We start from the raw sequence: 21679 nt of genomic DNA, 5'->3' as shown, positions 1-21679 counted from the left end.
ACAAGTTGTCTTCAATATCAGCAGCCTTCGAGTCTGTAGCAGAGTTACGTACCTCGACCTTGCCAACTAATTCTTTAGGTAGTCATGTCTTTATTTGAACAAAGTGACGTCTTGTGGTTATGTCCATCTCAGCTGCCGCTGTGATTAGGTGGATTAGCGTTCTACTGCTGAGTACAAGGCTGCGGGTGCGATTCACAGTGGCGGCGGCCACATTTCAATGGAGGCGAAATGCAACAAACGCTCGTTCACTTAGGTTTATCTGCTCGTGAAATAACGGCAGGTTGGCCAAAATTAAACCACAGCCATCAACTGTGGCCTTCTCTCACGGCACCAATCTTAGTTTGGAATGTTCTACCGCATGATACCGTTATCCACGATAGGCCTGATTGTTCGTGTCCAGGACACAAACGTGGAATTGCACCCAATACCAAAGGTTTTTTTTTTCTCTTTCTCCTAACGCTAAGAAAACAAAAACCAGCTGATTCATTCCTTAAAGTCCGCCGTCACTCATACTCACCTATTCAGCACCATTGTTTTAGCGTCAAGCTCTACCGAAGCATATTCGTATTATGCGCTGATAACGCGTCCATCAGATACTGCGTGTTCTCCTTTATTCATTTTAAGCAGATTCGCTATAACACCCACGCATAGGCCGGATTTTATTGCAAGTCATAACTGACTGGGCACAGTGTTTAGCATGGCGGAATTGCACTTCGCATCGTGGCAAGCAACGAACAAAAACTTGCCTGGCACATATGCTTTCACGTGTGACTTGTTTTGCATTCTCGTTCCTTGATGACGTGACGTTCTCCTTAAAGTTTATAATTACAGCTTGGAAAACGTGTCCACGCCAGATTATAGGAAGACCACTTTGGTACCTATGCAGAAGCCAGGTAAAGCTACGAACGTGCTGTCTTCATTCCGCCCAGGAAATGATTCAGCAGCCATTTCTGTGCTGGCTGGTTACATATAGAACCCTCCACTCCCGTCCCCCCTCCAAAAATGGCTTTCGTACACAACATAGCGCGATGTACTCAATTCATGTCTTCGTTACGCATGTGCAAAACTAGAAAGCTCTGGACTGACACACACTGCGACTTAACACTGTGAGCCACGTACATCTATTACGGGGTCGTTATAGCTTTGCAATGAAATGTCGTTTGCTCCCTTGGCTTTCTGATTTCCTGCCTCAGCGTATTATTTTCAAAAGGACATTTACTGGCTATAGCACTTCCTGTCGATTGAATCAAGGAGTGCCAAAGGTAATATTTCAATCTCTTTATTTATCAATGCGGTGATTGTTCAAGCTCCCAGGTCAGCTTCTAACGTGAATCTATATATGAGTTCATGTAGATGACATCTGCCTGTGCGGATCTAGCAGAGAATACTCCTTCAGAGAAGGGTGATATCCCGCTCTGTTGTTTACATGAAAGTGGCATGGATCTGACGGCGAATAACTCAGCTGTATTGACCTTCACATAAAAGCGCCTCCTCAACCTGAGATAAGTGTATTTGCCTGTTGTGGAGACTCATCAATTTCGGAGAATTGTCTAGGACCAATATCTTTCTTAGAGGAGCCATGTGTCTCATATCGAAGAGCGCGTCGGCCGAACTCTCAACGCATTAAAGTTCAATGCAGGCCCTGAAAGGGGCAGCACACAAGACTCCCTGATTAAAAATCATGTTGCTCTTATACTGGCCCGATCATCGCCTACTCATGCCTGTAATGCATGACCCATCTTAATCATCTGATCGAAAGCTAACAAGCCTGTTTGCTCAAAGTCTGGAAATATGCCCTCCTCGCCCAGACATATTGTTCCCCCTTGGTAACTGATCGTATACCTTCTGTGGCTCTGACAATTCCAGAGATTCATGAGAAATCATCAGCGCACTTCCTTACGCTGAATTTCTACGTTTATGGAATGAGTCGAATGCAAAACAGTAGCACGGGCGTGCTTTCCGATAGACCTGCAACATAGTGTAGGCCCACGTCAGCTTTTCACGTTCCGGAGCATAATGAAGGAATAAATTATCGCTTGTCACACAATACATCATCTACTTCGGCAGAACTCTTTAGGAATCTCCGGGCTACAAAATGCACTGCTTAACGTTACAACTAGCTAAAACATGTTCTCACTCAAAATCAGCACTGCAGTCATTAGCTCACTGTAAGCCCCGCTGCGGGCAGCTGCAAAACAAACCCAAAAAGACTGCGCGCGCCATCTGGGCAGGGGGCATGCGTCTCGACGAGATTGTTTGCACACTTGAGTAATGGCTGTCAATGGTGGACACAGAGCGGGGCCTTGCAGGCAAGCAAAGTAACCACGCTGCCGGCACCCATGGCTGCCGCAGAGTTCGGGGAGCGGAGAGGACCACCAGTGCCACAGTAGCGGTCGCGCATCACAGTGAAAAAGGAGCTTCGGACCCCCCTCGCGGTGCGCTTCTTCGGAATCCCCGCAGGCGTTTTCCTTGCGCGCGGCCGGCTGACGGGTGTGAACTCATTCACAGCTTGAGATCTTCACAGCGCGTCTGACTTCCGCGGTGCTCTGGTGGGTGACCTTGGAGTATGCGTGGTTCTGGTCTGGACGCGGGCAACGGGGATCGCGCGGCATCAAGCGGGCGCGCGAGCCACATTACTTTTTAGGGGTTTGCACCGCGCGCTGACCGGGGTATGGATTCTTAGAACCGCACAGGAGCCTACGGTTCTGTCTCGGTTTCGAGGCGCCGAGGGATCGTCTTCTTCGGCTTACGGCCCGGACACGGGGCCGACCTTGGCGGGTGGACAATTATCCCGTGCTCCTCTGTGACAGTTTGGCTTGCAAGCGTTTGCTTATGGCGCCGCATGGCCTTCGGTTTCTGCGAATCTTGTCGTGTCACGCACGTGTTCTAGCACTGACAATATGGTCCCGACGTTTCCTGACTTTTAGGTTTTGCGCATGTGTTTTGTTGGTCAGCGCTTGTTACGCCAGCTGTGCTCGCGTGTCGTTTCTCGGAACTTGCGACGTGTATAGCTGGCGTGACCCTCACCCCTTTGTTGTTATATATTGTCTATTTTGGGTGAGGATTCTATGCTGTGAACTGTACTAAAAAAGATGTTCTTTGATTGATGGTTGTACGACTGGCCAATCACGCACGCAAGTTCTGCTGAACGCAGTGATTGGTGAACGGATTGTCCAGTTGGGACACAACCCGGCGGTAATTCGCCAGCAACGATTTTAGGCGGAGCGTTGCGTCTAGAAAACGCGGCCGCAACGCTCCGATCGGGAGTTCTGGACCTGGCTTCGGTGCTAAGCACCATCGGCTCTGCCGAAATAGGGTCGCCCTATGTGGTTCAAACCAGTGTGTAACCGATGCACTGTTGAAACTATGCAATCCTGTAACCAAACTTTGTAATTTTATCTGTAAATACAAGTTTTTGTTCGTTCGTTACTGCAGCGCCTTTGTCCTTCGTGCCTAAGTCACCCATTGAGCCACCTGTGCAGACCCTCTCTGACGGTGGGTCTCGGACGCCGACGGTGGGGGTGAATTTCAACGAATCAAACCGATCGATCGTGGCATCGAACTCTTACTCTCAGTATTCGTTTAATGCTAATATCTGCTATCCATGATATGAATGCCTAAACGTATGGTTTCATCTTTCATCGTGTTAAACTTCAATCGATCTCTGGTGACCTATAAGCATAAGTGAAAACGAGGTTGCTGAAAGTTTAGAGACCTGTGCTCACTCTTTAAACAATATAACTTCTCTGAAATTCGTACCACGTAACACCAAGAACTTTCTACGGAAGCTGCGTAGGAAACTATCTGAAGGTATGTAGTCGAGCCAGGAAACCAACACGTCATTGCTGTATCGAGTAGACCTTACTCTACGGATTTTTGTAAAAATAAGAAAGAGAGAGAGGAAGAGGCAGAAAGGAAAGACAGGGATGTTAACCACACTTTCGCCCGGTTGGCAAACCTACACGCGGGGAAGGGAACAGGGAAGAAGAAAGATAAGAAGGAAGATGATACTTAACCATAAATTTGGTGCCCTTCTGCAGCATGTACAGCTGGGCGAGACCTGCACAACTAGGCCCGTAATTCGCAAAAAGCTCTCACGCAAAAATTCTTCGTAAGAACGAATTCCAGCCGATTCCAATGCTGGACATATTAACGAAATCAGTCGCCCAATGGCAGAGATCACTTACAAACGATAAGTTTTGTAACTCGGGCCCTCGTTTCCTTTTCTCCTTTTCCTTTTCTTTTTCTTTTTTGCACCACCTGAGTAAGAAGTCGACACCCAACTGCCTCTACTGGGACACCTGAGATAACATGCCCGATAGGAAACAACAACACCCGAGACACTTCTATCCTTATGAAGTTGCCCGCAATGTGATCGTCAGGGAGTCCACTTGCGCGATAAGCGAAGCCCCTTGTATAAACATGATTTTTCCTTGACCAAATTATTTGGTCCACAATCAAGATCCGCTAAACAGAGATGTGCTTTGATAGCTCTAAGCATTTCACTTGTGGACAGCGACCTAAATGTTTTGCTTGAATTTGTTTGTTAGATAGCACTTGCAAATTTTACTTACAATTTGTGTTTGCTTTTAGGACTCTTATAATAATGTGATAGAGGGCATAAACTTTCATGAATGCGAGTTCATACAGGCATGTGCAGGCATAGCTGCTTCTGTTATTCCTTTAAACATTTATTTTTTGTAGACCTCATGTGTTTGCGTGTTTGTGGCATATGTGTGCTTATGCGGGGGGAAATGACTAGTTACAATTTCTCAGCCATCTGAAATAGAGAGTTCGACGAAAACTTGTCGGGTCGGGATTGCTCATAGTCAAGGTTAAAACTTACGTTGACCAAGAACATTAACAGAAAAGGAAACCAGGACTTTTCGGCTCCCATACGGGGGCCTTGTTCACAATTGTGAACAAGGCCCCCGTATGGGAGCCGAAACGTCTTGGTTTCCTTTTCTCTTAATGTTTTTGGTCGGCGTCCGTTTTACCCTTGACTTCTCAACCATCTACTAGAACAACCGGCTCTAATACAGCCTACCTTCTCAACGGTGCACAGTTATTAAACAACAAAAACAATAGCTTCTTCAGCTAGTTTTTTTTTTTTTCATGCTGTTGATATTCACTTTGCTTCTTCTGTAGACTTAGTGGGCAACTGTGTCTGTACGCGACTGTCCGCGTAGGGGTAGCCTCTATTTCTCACTGTGCATTGGTATAGCCAGCTCTCGTGCAGCGTGCCTTCCCGTTCCTAGGCACTCACTAAAAAACAGCAAAGACTGCATGCTCTATAAGCATTAGGTTCAGGTTAGGAGTTGCGTATATGGTGCTAAGAAATGTACGGCTACTTAAAGCACCCGTCGCCATAAGACTTACCAGTTAGTATTCCTTTCAGGACCACAGGTAGCTTCGTAACGTTCTTGAGCCAAGCGACGTCCTTCCAAGTCAACGAGGGGTCAAAGAAGTCGTTCGTGTACTTGGTCAGGCCGCAACCTTTCGTTTTCTCGAAGTGGTCGTATTGCGATCCTCGTGAAGGCGGAAAATTCCCGAGCCTGTAGTCAGATCATCGCGCGAAGTGAGAGAGAAAGAAATGTCTGTGCAATGTTTCTGTTGTGTTCATCGCAAACGTACCTTAAAATCTGTTGGATGAACAGATTTTCTAATCGCTGAAAGCTGCATACGAAGACGAGACATAGAGTGCACTGCGTGGTACAAAGCTATCGCAGGACAACCTTGAGCAAGTAGGCGTTTCTAGAGACTGATTTATTTCCGCAAAAAATTCCGACAACACCCATCTAATCATTATTTTTGGCGGTAATGTGATTATCATTCAGACGACGTAGTGAAACACCGTAGTGGTGAAGTCACGCTGATTCAAAATCTGCAGTGGTCACTCCTGGGAATTTCGTTGTTTCGGCTTTATGGGACATACGCGGTCTCTGGCATCGGCCCACTTTACTATGACACTTGCTTATCAAGGCTGGTCATGGGGAGGACCAACCTTGGTCATGCCCATGACGACGGCGCAGGAACACAGATGAAATGGCGAAGATTGAATGGCGTTGATGGGATGACTATGAAATCGTAGGACCAAGACGAACAGCTGACGCTTCTTACATGCTGAGAATGGTGTAATGATGACAGCGTGATGACGATGGTGTGAGGACAATGAGGTAATAAAAAATTTCTTACAATGATGACGTGACGACGACTGCATCGCGAAGGCTGTGAGACGACGATGGCTACGACGATGGTATGACGACAACCGAATGAAGAAGCTGGAATCGGTGGTGTGACAACAATGAACATCGAATGACGACAGCATGATTACGATAAAATGACGAAAAAGGAGCGTCGTCAATAGAACGACGAAGGCGATAAGACACCGCGATGGCATGTCGACAATAGAGTGACGTTCCTGAAGTGATGGCTATACAGATACGACAGTATGACGACGATGGCGTGACAACGACGGCATAATTACTATATTGAAGGACGACAGCATGATTACGATTGGATGACGAATAAGAAATGACGTCGATGAAACGACGAACGCGCTAAGACGACGAAAACGTGACGACAATGGGGTGACGTTTCCGAAGTGATGACTATTCCAAGATGGCAACAAGACGGCATTGTAATGACGACGACTGCCGTAACGACTACGGCATGACGAGAGCCGGTTGTCGAAATTAGAATGACGACGGTAACAAGACCACGACGGCATCACGAACACGGTATGACAACGAATACACGGCGAAAACGCAATGACGATGATGGCATGCGAACGATACGAGGACGATCTCAAGTGACCACGGATATCTGTGGGACGTCTGCCACAAGGCCAAATGTCCGTCCATCTAAATATCCCTCACGTATATCCATAGGACGTGCAAGAAATTTCCACATCCCGTTCGGGTGTCCGGGGGGCACCCTTTTTTGAACGTGCTCGGGCTGTACATAAATGGACATGTCTACAAAAGTTAGGGCATTGATCAAATCAATGCCCTAATATGAAAAATATAGTTGTATATTCTAAAGGTTCGTAATTCATTTTACATTTTTCATGTTTCTGCACTCCATTGAACACATTCGCCTTGTTCTAGAATATGCATATCTCGTGTGGTTCCCCTACAAACAATGCGAAATACGCTCGCTCAATAACGTTCAACGAAACTCTATCCGTTTTATTTGCCAAAATTACTGCCGCACTTTCTCGCCAACACAGGCTCAACAATTTTTGAACATTGAGCCATTACTTTCACGTTATCACATTGAAGCCTTAAAATTTTTATATGCAAATAGTAACTCAACGTCTGGTCTTTCTGATTGTAGCTATATATCACGTTTACTAACGCAAGTTCCACCCGTATATCCCAGGCCTTGAACATAACACCTATCTATGCCCGTACTAACACTTCAAGTACAGTTTTTTCTACGTACAATAGAGCTTTGGTTTTAATGATACCTTACATTATTCTGTGTAGAATGTTGTTGACATCTGTATTAAGTAATCTTGTTTAGTCAACGAGACAAAGTACGGCAAAGAAGGTGGGATGAAGACAGTGTTGGTCTTCGTCCCATCATTTCTTTCGTCCTTTGTCTAGCCCGTTCTGATATCTTATTATATTAGGTTAGCCTTGATGTTTACACTTTCATTACGCATTGTGCTGTCTTTTTGTGGTTTCCGCCACATTTTTATTCCTGATTGTGAGTTTTTTTTCTTTATTCTAAAGCATGTGCCCATGATGAATCCTCGTAAAGTTTGACAGTACGAACAAGTAAAGTATATTCACATGAGACCTCATTTAGTTGTATTGAGTTTCCCACATTTGTTAGACTCCGTTTAAATGCTGAAAGAAGTTTCTATTCTTGTTCTTTATGTGTTCGGGCTGTCCTAACTTCAGTCATGATATCTATATCTGCAAGTTTTCTTTTATCAATATTTATAGTTGTTGCTATGAAGAATCCTCATGTGTGCTTTAGGGTGTTAGTAAAAGATTAATTGTATTTTGAATTTGGTGTGGGCCGATGTTTTTCATTAATTTGCAGCAGAGCAGCGACAATGAAACAACCGACTGGTTATTATATACCATTGGTTGGGTGCTTGAATGCATTCTACTATCGCAGCTTCAAGATGTGTGTGCGTGCACACACACACACACATATATATACACGACACACATACTATCCGAAATATATCCGCCACAGAATCCCGTTTCGCATGTCCGATGGACGTACAAAGTTGTTTTAAATATCCATTGGACGGCCGATGGGCGCCTGTTGGAGATTTGCGGACGTCCAGTGAATGTCCGTTATATCGGAAATGGATATCCATAGGACGTCCGACGGATATCCATGGTTGCTTTGGATGGCATGATGACAATGGAATGACGACGGAATGATGACGGAATGATGACGATGGCACGACGACGATTGTGTGACAACTGTATGGCGAAGATGGCATAAAGAAGACGGCATGATGACAATTAGATGATGAAATTGGAGTGACAACGATGCAACGACTGTGACAGACTCACAACCACGAGCACGTATCGAATGACTTGTTATAATCCACCTAGAATTCAGCGTCGCAAGCCCAGGCAATATTCCAGCTCGCTTTCCTTTTACGAGTTAATTACCCTCCCCTACGAGAAAACGTCGCTCATTTAGCCCTGTCACTCCTTGAGCTGACCCAAGCAACAAAGCAAGCCACGAAGGCGAGCAGACTGTTGACGTCATAAATCGACAAAAAGACCATAAGCCTACGGCGAACGCTACAGCACTGGCGCCTCCATAACCCTACCCACAGATTGCCCTGAGATCACTCCTACAACCGAGAAACCACGAGAGGTAAACGACCTTTTCTGTGCAGATAGATAGATAGATAGATAGATAGATAGATAGATAGATAGATAGATAGATAGATAGATAGATAGATAGATAGATAGATAGATAGATAGATAGATAGATAGATAGATAGATAGATAGATAGATAGATAGATAGATAGATAGATAGATAGATAGATAGATAGATAGATAGATAGATAGATAGATAGATAGATAGATAGATAGATAGATAGATAGATAGATAGATAGATAGATAGATAGATAGATAGATAGATAGATAGATAGATAGATAGATAGATAGATAGATAGATAGATAGATAGATAGATAGATAGATAGATAGATAGATAGATAGATAGATAGATAGATAGATAGATAGATAGATAGATAGATAGATAGATAGATAGATAGATAGATAGATAGATAGATAGATAGATAGATAGATAGATAGATAGATAGATAGATAGATTCAAGAGCGTGGGAGTAACGGTGACCACGATAAGGCTGTTTCACATGGCGCGATTGGGGCGAAAAAAATCGTTCTGCCGCGCACGTCGCAGAGCGATTTTCGCTCACAGCTTTCACATGCGTTTGCGGCAGCGCGATATCCGTCGCAGCGATGCGCAAGGTTGCCTCCTGCTCACAAAGTATCCATGCCTGCATCGTTAAATAAAAACTACATGGAAACTAGTCAAATATTCGAATTTTCCTATTTTTATTCGATAATAGAATAGGTACACCATTTTTTAACGTTTAAAAGCGTTGAAACTTTACGACAGCTTGCAGATACGGTGAGTGAGGTGCTGCACAACACAGCAAGTATGAGCGTGCGGCTTGCGCGGCGTCGGTGGGGTGGTTCCGTTTAGTACACTCTAGTTTCGTTGTTACTATGGAAGCCGCAACTTTTTTTACTGGATGAGTATTTGCTTTTGCAGAAAAACAAACTACTGTTGTGTGTGCATGCATATAAGCAGCTGGCGCAATTTGTAGGGATGAAGAGGTTGACGACGGCGGCGATCAAGTGGGTACGTGCCTTATGTTGAAGCGGCGTCCTTCTCCCGACCTGGATAGCGTGCAGCTTCTCCTTTCAAACGAATTGTGTAAGCGAAAGAAAAAAATGTATGAAGCTCCTAAGCCTCAAACGCTGGTGGGTACGCCCTATACATAGCTAGAACTGACGCGCGACATTGCTCCACAGAGCTACTAGCGCGCGGTGAAACACACGTTGCCACTCCCACATCGCGCCGATCGCTGCGACTGAGCGGCGGCGCGACCAACTTGTTGGAATCCAGCCGCGGAGAGCCCACGACGTCGCGGCGGTCGCTGAGCGACGGAATTCGCTGTGTCGCTGACTGAAAATCGCGCCATGTGAAACAGCCTATAGGCAACCACAACTCTACTCCCGTGCCTCCCGAATCCCTTAGATGGAGAGTATGCTTACGAGATTCCCAGAGGCGTTGTGAAGGCGTTGCGCTCGTCCACGATCCTCCGTCCCCAGGTGGGCGCGTCTACCGTCAGCACGATGGCCTTGAAGCCTGCTTGTTCGGCGCGCCTTATCAGCTCAAGCGTGACGGTCCTGTTCTTGAAAACGTACAGCTGCAGCCACATTATGCCCTGCGGCGCTTCGGTCCTGACTTTCTCCAGCGCAATCGAACTCAGCGTGCTCAGGATCATCACCGTCCCTTCCTTCGCTGAAGCTGTGCGTAACAAATTTCGTCAGACAAAGCCAGTTCTTTCCCATACTTCCGTTACTGCTACACTTACAACGACTACTTTGACAATGAAAACAGGTGCTTTCATTGCACAAATGAGAAGTGAAATGGGGCAAAAATTACGTCAGCGTTCACGCGGCAGGCGTCAACGATAATCCCCAACACATGTGGTTGTCCAGTGTCTAGACCACGTTCCAGGTACCCTAGCGCTGATACGTGCATTAGATCCCTCACGAGAAATGGTTGACCGCCCAGCAGTTTCACCCTGCTGTGGTATACTTGGCGACCTCCTAATCCCTCGCTAAGCTGGTATGCCAGACACCAGGGGCTACTGAAGTACGCGTAAGCCTTACTAGAGTCGGTTCTCCCAAAAAACCTATAGAACTAGGTACCCGGCGCTGCGGCCACAGCGAGGAGGACTTTGTTACGGAAGACTTGTTAGAAGTGGTGACCTCAAAGCTAAGTCAAACACTCGAAGTCGCAGGAATAATTTTTGGCTCCTGACAAGCACCCACAACTATTATTGATATTTCACAAGGTTTGCCGTTTTCGAAGCGCTGAAAAGGAGTAAATAAACACGCGCAGGTCGGCTTCATGAAGAAATTGATGATGAGGCTTATGGAACTCGTCGCTCACACGCGGTAAAGGTACATGATGGCAATCTCTTTGTTCTAAACGACGTGTGCGCGTTTAGACAAACTCTTACACCACTGGTTGTCGAGACGAAGTGCTGCCATACTCACCCATGGCCGTGGCGATCTCTCCCTCACTGTGAGCCATTTTCTGCAGCGCTGTGGGCGCGATGCCTACGGGCATACTCACTGGCTGCCGAAGCAGCGTGGTGTTGAGCCTCCTATTGTGCACGGAGACCAGAACGTGGGGTCGCAAACGGAGCCTGATAAGCGCAACGCCAAAAAAGGAAAAGAAAAAAATTACGGTAAGGTGATTCTAAGAAGCAGGCCGTCCCCTTTCTTAACATGCGCTGCGCGGGAATGTATCGTGGAGGGGAAAAATCAGTCTGCAGTTGTAGCAAGGGCTTAAAATATTTAACATCTTCTAATACCCATGCCACATTATGAGCAACTCAGCTCTGATTGGTTCGTGGAAAATCGGAATGCTTCGCAGGGTTATTGCATTAGTTATTGAGAACGTTCGAGTCAATCAAGATCCGCGTCGTAAGCAGGTGTCTTTAATAAATAAATAAAAAAATCCGACGCACCTGCCAAAAGCCAACACGTTTTCCCGTAACGTTTGCTCCTGGTCTGCCCCACTTTGGTAGTATGCGCGCACCACCGGTGGCAACTTTGGCAGGCCCAGGCGCCTGAAGTCGTCCACAGTCACCACTTTGTTGTTTCCACGGAACGCTCGCTCTATGCAGTAAAAAAAGAAACCGCAGGGGTATAGGTGCTGTTGGCGTGGGTTGAGAGCACACTTATTTCACTCCGCGTCCACAGCCAATTTGCACCGGCTACTACTGAAGCTTCTTATGCAGGTGTTTTACTGTGGTTCAGCATGCGCGCTGCCATTTTAGAAAACGTGACCGCGCCCCCATCAAGCAATTTCTGGCGACATCTGGCCTCCACTTTCCGATAGCGGACGAGGCGCTGAGTACATGCAAAACAGCGCTGTTCACGCTTACTGGATGAAATATTATTCGCCAGTGACACACGGCTTTCAACTGAAAGCGTTACCATATAGGGTCTTATTTTAGGTTTATGACACTTTGCACTACAAATCGGGGTGCGTGTGTCGTCCATTGAAGTGATAGGCAGTTCCACGCGCTTCTGCCAGACGCGGAATCTTGCTAATAATCAGGACGCACTGCGGAGATAGTAAATATGGTAAAAAGGGAACGAAAAGACACTCAGGCCGCAACCTTTCATGCCGCAATTATGTCGATCCATTTTCAACAGCACCAACATCACCACTTCAACAGCCTACCAAGTTAACGAAACGACCATGAGAGCACCAAGATGTAGGCGGCTGTTTCATGACCTACATGACACGCGTATCAAGACATTCATGTCATGACCTATCATTTATGTTCGCCATACATTCTTGTCATACTATGCCAATTTTGGTACATACCAAGTTAACGAAACGAACATTAGAGCACCGAGATGTAGGCGGCTGTTTCATGACCTACATGACACACATGTCACGATATTCATGCCAGGACCTGTCATTTACGTTCGTCATACACTCTTGTCATAGTATGTCAATTGGGCTACATACCAAGTGAACGAAACGGCCATGAGAACACCAAGACGTAGGCAGTTCTTCCATTGCCTACATGACACACATGTCATGTTCTGACCGATCACTTATGCTTGTCATACACTCTTCTCATACTATGCCAATTTCGGCACATACCACGTTAACGAAACGGCCATGAGAACACCAAGAAGTAGGCGGCTAGCTAGATAGATACTGTCAAAGGGGCAAATGTTCCCCAAGAAATGCTTCGCATTTTAAAAAAAAATGCATCCGCGATAAAAAGCAAGACATTGAGTAATTTCCATTTCCTGTGCTAATCGCGCCATCTGCTAGGTGCCCAGGAAAGTTCCATGCGCTTCCGCTGCTTATATTTTCTACCACTGTGGAAGTAAGAGTTTCCTTTCTCTAAAGCGGTTCTTTATTCAATGCCAAGGTTTCGCAAGCTTACCGGTGTCGGGCTTTTGATATTCGCTGTCCGGTGCCGAACCATGTGCGCGCACAGTGCGAGTGAGGTCATGCGCTTTCGCGCCGAGTGAGAGCGAACGATTGCGAGAATTTTCGCGTCCGGGGCTGCGCAATGTGCTGAAGAAAGAGAACGTCGTGTAAAGCAAATGATTGTGCTGAGCGCCCGTCAACAGCCGGCCGGGCTATTCGCTCACTTAAGATAATCATCGCGGGCGGTTCCTGTGCATACTAAATTTCCTTTTCCATCTCTCCGCCCATGCCATTTTCTTTAACCCTTTCCTCAGCACAGTTATGGTTAACTAGCAGGTATTCGCAATATTCGTAACAACGTGAGAAAGATTGAAGAAACCGTAAAAAATGGACGCAGCCTGAAATCAGTGAGACCGAATCTTGGCGTAGGACAAACAAAGATGTATGCACTGAAAGATAAGCACGGTAATATCGTCAGCAATCTTGAAGATATAGTAAAAGAAGCGGAAGATTTCTATACTGACCTGTACAATACTCAGAGGAGTCCGGATACCTCCATTAGAAACAGTAATGAACGGGATACAGAAACTCCTCCTATAACTAGCGATGAGGTCAGAAGGGCCTTGCAAGACATGAAAAGAGGAAGAGCGGCAGGAGAAGTTGGAATAACAGTCTATTTAATCAAATGTGGAGGAGACCTAATCCTTGGAAAACTTGCGGCTCTTGATACGAAGTGTCTATGGACTGCAAAGGTCCCAAAAAACTGGAAGAATGCAAACATTATACTAATCCACAAAAAGGGAGACGGTAAAGAATTGAAAAATTATAGGCCCATTAGCTTACTCCCAGTATTATATAAAATATTTAGCAAATTATATCCAATAGAATAAGGGCCACACTGGACTTTAGTCAAAACAAGGGAACAGGCTGGGTTCAGGAAGGGTTTCTCTACAATGGATCACATCCATGTCATTATTCAGGCTATCGAGAAATCCGCAGAGTATAGTAAGCCTCTCTATATGGCTTTCATATGTTACGAAAATGCATTTCATTCAGTAGAGATACCAGCTGTCATAGAGGCAGTACGTAATAAAGGAGTGCAGAACGCTTACGTAAATACCTTGGAAAATATCTACAGAGGTATTACAGCTACCTTAATTCTACGCAAGGAAAGCAGGAAGATACCTATAAAGAAAGGGGTCAGACAGGGAGACACAATCTCTCCAATGCTGTTCACAGCGTGCTTGGAAGAAGTATTCAAGCTATTAAACTGGGAAGGCTTAGGAGTAAGGATCGACGGCGAATATCTCAGCAACCTTCGGTTTGCCGATGGCATTGTTGTATTCAGCAACAATGTAGACGAGTTACAACAAATGATTGAGGACCTTAACAGAGAGAGTGTAAGAGTGGGGTTGAAGATTAATATGCAGAAGAAAAAGATAATGATGAATATCCGGGCAAAGGAACAAGAGTTCAGGATCGTCAGTCAGCCTCCAGAATATGTGAAGGAGTACGTTTACGTAGGTCAATTAATCATAGGGAACCCTAATCATGAGAAGGAAATTCATAGAAGAATAAAAATGGGTTAGATAGCATGCGGCAGACATTGTCAGCTCCTGACTGCAAGCTTACCATTATCATTGAAAAGGAAGGTGTACAATCAGTGCATTTTACCAGTGCTGACATATGGGGCAGAGACTTGGAGACTGACAAAGAAGCTTGAGAACAAGTTAAGGACCGTGCAAAGAGCGATGGAACGAAGATTGCTAGGCATAACGTTAAGAGACAGAAAGAGAGCGGTTTCGATCAGAGAGCAAACCGGTATAGACGATGTCCTAATTGACATCAAGAGAAAAAAATGGAGCTGGGCAGGTCATATAACGCACCGGTAAGATAACTGTTGGACCATTGGGGTTACAGAATGGGTACCAAGAGAAGAGAAACGCAGTCAAGGACGACAGAAGACTAGGTGGAGCGATGAAATGTCCTGTTGGCGCAGGACAGGGGCAATTGGAGATCGCAGGGAGAGGCCTTCGTCCTACAGTGGACATAAAACATGATGATGATGATGATGATGATGATGATGATGATGATGATGATGATGATTTGCAATAGCTAATCTTTCTGTATTCGCTTTATTTTGTTCCTGCTCCTCCGCGAGACGTAAAGCCCAACCAATCAATCAGTTATAGTAGTTTTAATCTCAGCATATGTACACAACCAATATATGAAGCTGTGCCGGACGCGTCTTCATGCTGTGGGTCTAATTCCTACCGGAGGCAAATCGTTGATTCTCCAACGCTTAATTTCGCTTCAGTGGATTCTCTCTATTTCGCATCCTATTATTCCGTAATGAAACTCGAAGGCACTTCATACCACTTTTCGGTGGCTGAACTCCCGAACAAGGCAGAAGATCCGCGCCGACAAAAGCAATGCTCGTACTGCACACAAATAACACTGCTGAAAACGTTGCCATTTTGCTTCGGAAGGATCGCCTCACTTGGTCCGCTATGTTTATGATGTATCTGAAAGAAAGGTAAAAAGAAAGCACATTGGATGAGTAAGTTTATCTCTATTTATTCACGAGAAAGTACTTAAGCATGCAAGCGAAGAGGACAACGAATATTATTGTTAATAAGTTTGCACACATAAAAACAGTCAGCGAGAGTAGAAAGAGAGCGCAACAATGCGATTCTAACATAAGTACGCGGGCTTGTAACGCATGTGCCAACCACCCGAGCAAAAAAAAAATAAATAGGGATCATTTGACGCAGAAAGCCAAGTGCGTATTGCTCACAGTAGAATAGAACAGCCGGCAGTAAGTTTCTTGTTCGTGAAGTTCCTCCTCCAGCCCCCGACACCCGTCATTATGGGTCATTATGTTGTTGTTGTTGTTGTTGTTGTTGTTGTTGTTGTTGTTGTTGTTGTTGTTGTTGTTGTTGTAATGGTTAATGTGTGATAGTTGGGACGCCCTGTACAAGCCGCGCAAGTGAGACAGCATGTGAAAACACCTGCGCATATCGCGCAAGCGACGATGAGCCAAACGCCGTCTTTTTTGTTCGGGCCATTCGGCCGCGCCATGCCGAGTGTGCCGTTTATCGAAGCCGAGTAGAGTTGGCTTACCCATTCAATTGCAGGAAAACGACATGCGGACATCGAGTCGTGATAGATAAGTGTCTTTCTTTCAGTGTAATAGTTCAGATGTCCGCCTTGAGCGAGACAAATTGCGATGCCCGCGGCATAAGAGGCATCGCTATTGGGGCCCGCCCCCAAAATTCAAGCGAACACCAATTTTGCTTTCCGGCTGTTTGAGAGCTGAGGTGCCCGCGGATAGGTCGAGACATTCACGAAGCTCGTAACTTACCCTCCTGCTTTTGTTCTTTTGAACAATGAAAAGACAGAACAAACACTATACTACTACTCCATACTACTACTGCTACTACTACTACTACTACTACTACTAATAATAATAATAATAATAATAATAATAACACGACTACGACAACCACAGCAACAACAAAAACAACAATGACGAGCTCTCAAACCACGCTGCAGATGTTGATGAGCGGGCTCGAAGTTTTTAGTACACACAATAATACTCGATAGAAGAGCTTTAATCCCGTATTCGCGAGAACTTCACGAAAAAACGAGTATGGCGTACTAAAGCTACTAAAGCTACTAAAGTAACATTCTTTAGTAGCGTGACCTGCAGTGACCGACCCTACTGTGCGTAACCAGTACTGTGTGTTCTAGTTTATTCTTTTAGATCTGTCATCTTGTTCGTTCCTACCTCTTCCCTCCCCTCCTTGCCATCTTCCATTTCTGTTTCTGTCCCCTCCTTTCTGAAGAGTAGGCAGGCGTTGTGCCCCTTCCGGTGGCTATTGCCAGCCTGCTCCTCTCTCTCATTTTCCTGTCAGATGTATATATGTTTTCAAAACAAATTAATAATAATTAATGATAGCTCAGTTCGAGGCGCTTCAGTGAGTAGTTATGTGCCTGCCTCGTGTAAAGCCCGCTACCAGCAAAAAAAAAAATCAAACAAGAAGAAGAAGAAGGTGGGTCTTACACTAAGTAAGTAAATATGATAACTAAATAACTCTATAATAAGCACATATCCTGAAAGCGGCTGCCGCAGTGGAGGCCGCAGTGAATAATAATATGTTGCTACATTTTACAGGCATCCGCCTAGTTCAAACTGTTTTGGTTATCGCTGCGGGACGCTCTTCCAACTTTTCCTGGGACTATGACGATAGTCCACTTCAAATAATTATGCGCCTGAGACACCAGTTCTGAGTCACTACCAGAAGGGTCGGCTGTGCAATGCAGCCACACATGAAGCTTAATTGACCCCCTTTCACTCGCTTACGAGTGCGCCGTTTTGCTACCAAATTCTCTCGGCACTCCAGTGCCAATACGAGCGCTCTTGCGTTTCGCCACCACGAAAATGCGACCCCTGGGTCCGGCACCGAAGCCGTGACTTCGAGCTCTACCGCGCACCACCCTAGCCACTAGGCTGCCGTGGCGCATCACAATAAGTTTTTCCATTTGAAAGCTTTGTTGTAGCGCATTTTTTTTTCATTCCTTCGGCATCATTAAACGTGCACGTCAGCGGCCCCTGTAAAATTTTTAAATTTCAAGCTTGGAAAACACCCAGCCCTTTCTCTTCAGGAAAAACTCGTAAGTCTAGCTATACAGCGCTATCATATTGTAGCGCACTTCGTTCATATTGTAACGTAGATTGGAGACGGATTGTTTCAAAATAGACGTTTCTCTTTAATGGCGGGCCAGAAGAAGGGCGTGCAGCTTACGCACTTCATCGTGTTTCATGGCGCCGACCCTTGCGCGCGCCGTCCTGCGGTGCGGGAGCCCCACATCTTTGTGTCAATTGCCCCCATGCCAAAAGCGACCGTCTCGGTCGCGTTACGAAGTTCCTTTAGTGACATAAGAAATGGAGCTCCTCAGGTGCATCTCGGTGTTCGCGTACGCGCATAGTATGGTTTCATGCGCACTACATGAACAACTTCAGCGCGAGGACAACGACGGGGCGAACCGGGGTCAGAACTGCAGGGGACGACCTCGTAGGTCACGTCACTGAGGCGGCGTGTAACCTTGTAGGGGCCAAAATACCGGCGGATCAACTTTTCCGAGAGTCCACGGCCACGGACGGGCGTCCAGACCCACACGCAGGCGCGGGTATTGTAATGGACGTCGCGTTGACCCTGGTTGTATCGAAGGGTGTCGGTATGCTGTTGGATCCGGATACGATGCCGAGCAAGCCGGCGTGCCTCTTCGGCTCTTTGTACAAGCTCTTCTGCGTGTTTGCTGGTCGGGCTATTATCAGCCAGAGGTAGCATGGCGCCAAGTGTTGATGTGGCGTGGCGCCCATATACAAGTTCTAACGGCGTAAACTGAGTAGTCTCCTGTACAGCAGCGTTATACGCGAAAGTCACATAGGGTAAAATCTCGTCCCACGTCTTGTGCTCTACGTCGACATACATGGAGAGCATATCAGCCAGCGCTCTGTTCAGACGTTCCGTTAATCCATTAGTTTGAGGGTGATACGCTGTGCTCTTGCGGTGAGAGGTATGCGTCAGCTGGAGAACGTCCTGCATAAGTTCCGCTGTAAATGCTGTACCGCGGTCGGTGACGACAACAGACGGTGCACCATGTTGTAGGACGATGTGGCGTACAAAGAACTTGGCCACTTCATACGAGTTTGCTTGAGGGATAGCTTCGGTTTCGGCGTACCGGGTTAAGTAGTCGGTAGCGAGGACTATCCATCTGTTGCGCGAAGAGGTCAGTGGGAATTGCCCAAGTAGATCCATTCCTATTTGTTGGAACGATGCTTGAGGAGGGTCTACAGAGTGGAGAAAGCCGGCCGGTTTGACTGGCGGTTTCTTGCGGCGCTGACAATCGCGGCAGGCCTTCACGTACCGTTGTGCAGAAGAATAAAGCCGGGGCCAGTAATACTTCTGTCGTATCCTTGCTAATGTCTTAGCGAATCCCAGGTGTCCCGCGCATGGCTCATCATGGCAGGCTTGCAAAATGTCTATTAAGGCAATTTTGCAAAATGCTTGCAAAATAGCGCAGCGCCGACGGCACGACAAGGAGGTACGTATTGGGACCGTTTCCGCAGTTTTTTCCTGTAAAGGACGTTGTTGTGCAAGTAGTATGATGATAAGCCGCGCACGAGCGAGCGGGGTAAAACACTTTCAACTCCCTGAAAGTGCTCGATCAGCGGCAGCAGCTCAGGGCCAGCGTGCTGGTGCTCAGCCATCTCTATGGCGTCGATAACGCTGACAAATGGCAAGTCATGGTCAGGGTCCGATGACGTCCCAGGGAGTGGTGCGCGTGACAGTCAGCGTCACTGTGCTTCCTTCCAGATCGGTAGACAACTGTAATGTCGTACTCTTGTAGGCGCAAGCTCCAACGTGCTAGTCTGCCTCAAGGATCCTCGAGGTTGGCAAGCCAGAACAGCGCGTGGTTGGTCATTGACTGCATTAAAGGGTCTACCGTACAAGTAGGGTCGGAATTTACTGATTGCCCACACAACCGCTAAGCATTCTTTTTCAGTGGTTGAGTAGTTTTTCTCAGCCTTGGTGAGACTGCGGCTTGCATAAGCGATGGTGCGTTCCGCACCAGCTTGCCACTGCACAAGAACTGCGCCGAGACCCGCATTGCTGGCGTCAGTATGAATTTCAGTGTCAGCGTCTTCGTCGAAATGAGCAAGTATTGGGGCCTCTTGCAAACGCTTGCGCAATTCATTGAACGGCTGCTGCTGCTCGTCCACCCAAATGAAAGGCACATCGTCGCGTGTAAGCCGTATCAGAGGCTCAGCAATTTTCGAGAATCCCTCGACGAAGCGCCTATAATATGCGCACAAACCAAGGAAGCGTTGGACAGCCTTCTTGTCTGTGGGTGGTGAAAACTCGGCGACGGCAGCTAACTTGCCGGGGTCTGGTCGGACGCTTTGAGGGCCAACGACATGGCCAAGAAATTTGAGTTCTTGGAACCCGAAGTAGCATTTTTCAGGCTTGATGGTGAGGCCGGCAGTATGGATCGCAGCGAGGACACTCTCGAGTCGTGCGAGATGTTCGTCAAACGTGCTCGAGAACACGACGACGTCGTCCAAGTATACGAGGCAGGTTTGCCATTTGAGTTCAGCAAGCAAGGTATCCATCATCCGCTGAAAGGTGGCAGGTGCGGAACAGAGACCGAAAGGGAGAACTTTGAACTCATAAAGCCCGTCAGGGTGTCACAAACGCTGTTTTTTCACGATCCTGTTTATCAACTTCGATTTGCCAATACCCTGATTTAAGAGCCAACGAAGAAAAAAAATGGCATGTTGTAGACGATCCAGTGCGTCGTCGATGCGTGGCAATGGATAAACATCGCGCTCGGTGACACGGTTCAACTTTCTGTAATCCACACAGAAGCGTGGTGTGTTGTCTTTCTGTCTGACTAACACTACAGGGGAGGCCCACGGGCTGGTGGACGGCTGGATTACGTCGTCTTGGAGCATCTCCTTGTGTCAATATTATCCGATTTCTTTAGCGCAGGTCTATCCAGTGACCGGGTGACGTATGCAGCATATTTTCTAACGTCCTTATTTTCCTTGGTGCATGCGACTCCTCGTGTATCTGGCGAATATAAGTATTGAACGCTGCACCCAAAAGGGGCTAATTCTTGCTTTATTCATGGCTTTCACAATAAGAAAAAAAAAGGAAAGAGTCCGTTTTTACTTACGTGGTTTCGCCGGTTAATGAGATCGGTGGATTCAATATGGGGGAAGCGAATGCCTGTGTTCTTGATAACGAGAATCCTGCTCGCCTCTCTTGAAACGGAAAAGCGCACTCCCTTCGAAGGCGAGAATAATTCGAACTATGCGTTTGCGCCACGTTGACCGCAGACAGCCTGCATATATATGTTGTATTGCGAGAAACTTACAATTCAGCCTGATTTCTTTTTTTTTTCTTTTAAGAATTTGTCGCAAGTCACACACTGGATAAAAGAAACTCAAGTAGAAGCAATTTTTGTCCTGGAACTCCTAGTGCATATAGGCACAATGATTGGGAAATAAAGATACGTTGAAAGGATTGCACACGTTGCGTTTCAGTGAAGGCGGCTAAAGCAAACTCATTGTTCAAGGAGCATTCTTACAACAACAATTGTGCGCTGTATCCCCTCGCTTTCTCCGCCACACGCATGCACACACGCACGCACAAGCACGCACATTCACGCAGGAACGCTTCTATTCCATAGTAGAAAAATGGAGCTAAAGTGATTTCCTTCTTGGCACTATAATCATCAACTGATTTACTTATTTCAAAAACGCGTCATTCTTCTTGTTTTTATCAAATGCGGTTTTTTTTTTCATACAATTTGTCGTAATCATCAACGGCACGATAAATTGGAAGCTTGGGCGCGTTGGAGATTCAAAATGGACATGGCTGCACAGCGCCAG

At 46.4% G+C, this 21679-nt stretch overlaps 1 protein-coding gene across 1 annotated transcript in view; it reads right to left on the bottom strand.

The window, feature by feature from the left end:
- The window catches only part of LOC126536584 (uncharacterized), a 30284-nt gene extending 10082 nt beyond the window's left edge, over window positions 1-20202 (bottom strand). Inside the window, exons 1-5 of the mRNA XM_072287635.1 lie at window positions 20163-20202; window positions 11783-11933; window positions 11307-11458; window positions 10293-10548; window positions 5380-5555 (exon numbers count right to left, since the gene is read on the bottom strand). Of these exons, the coding sequence (XP_072143736.1) occupies window positions 5380-5555; window positions 10293-10548; window positions 11307-11458; window positions 11783-11933; window positions 20163-20202 (775 nt within the window). The remainder of the gene's footprint in view (window positions 1-5379; window positions 5556-10292; window positions 10549-11306; window positions 11459-11782; window positions 11934-20162) is intronic.
- Window positions 20203-21679: the final 1477 nt, after the last annotated feature.

Source organism: Dermacentor andersoni, chromosome 4 (assembly GCF_023375885.2).
Source record: "Dermacentor andersoni chromosome 4, qqDerAnde1_hic_scaffold, whole genome shotgun sequence".
NCBI classification, from domain to species: Eukaryota; Metazoa; Arthropoda; class Arachnida; order Ixodida; family Ixodidae; genus Dermacentor; species Dermacentor andersoni.
This window is presented reverse-complemented; position numbering and strand designations above follow the sequence as displayed.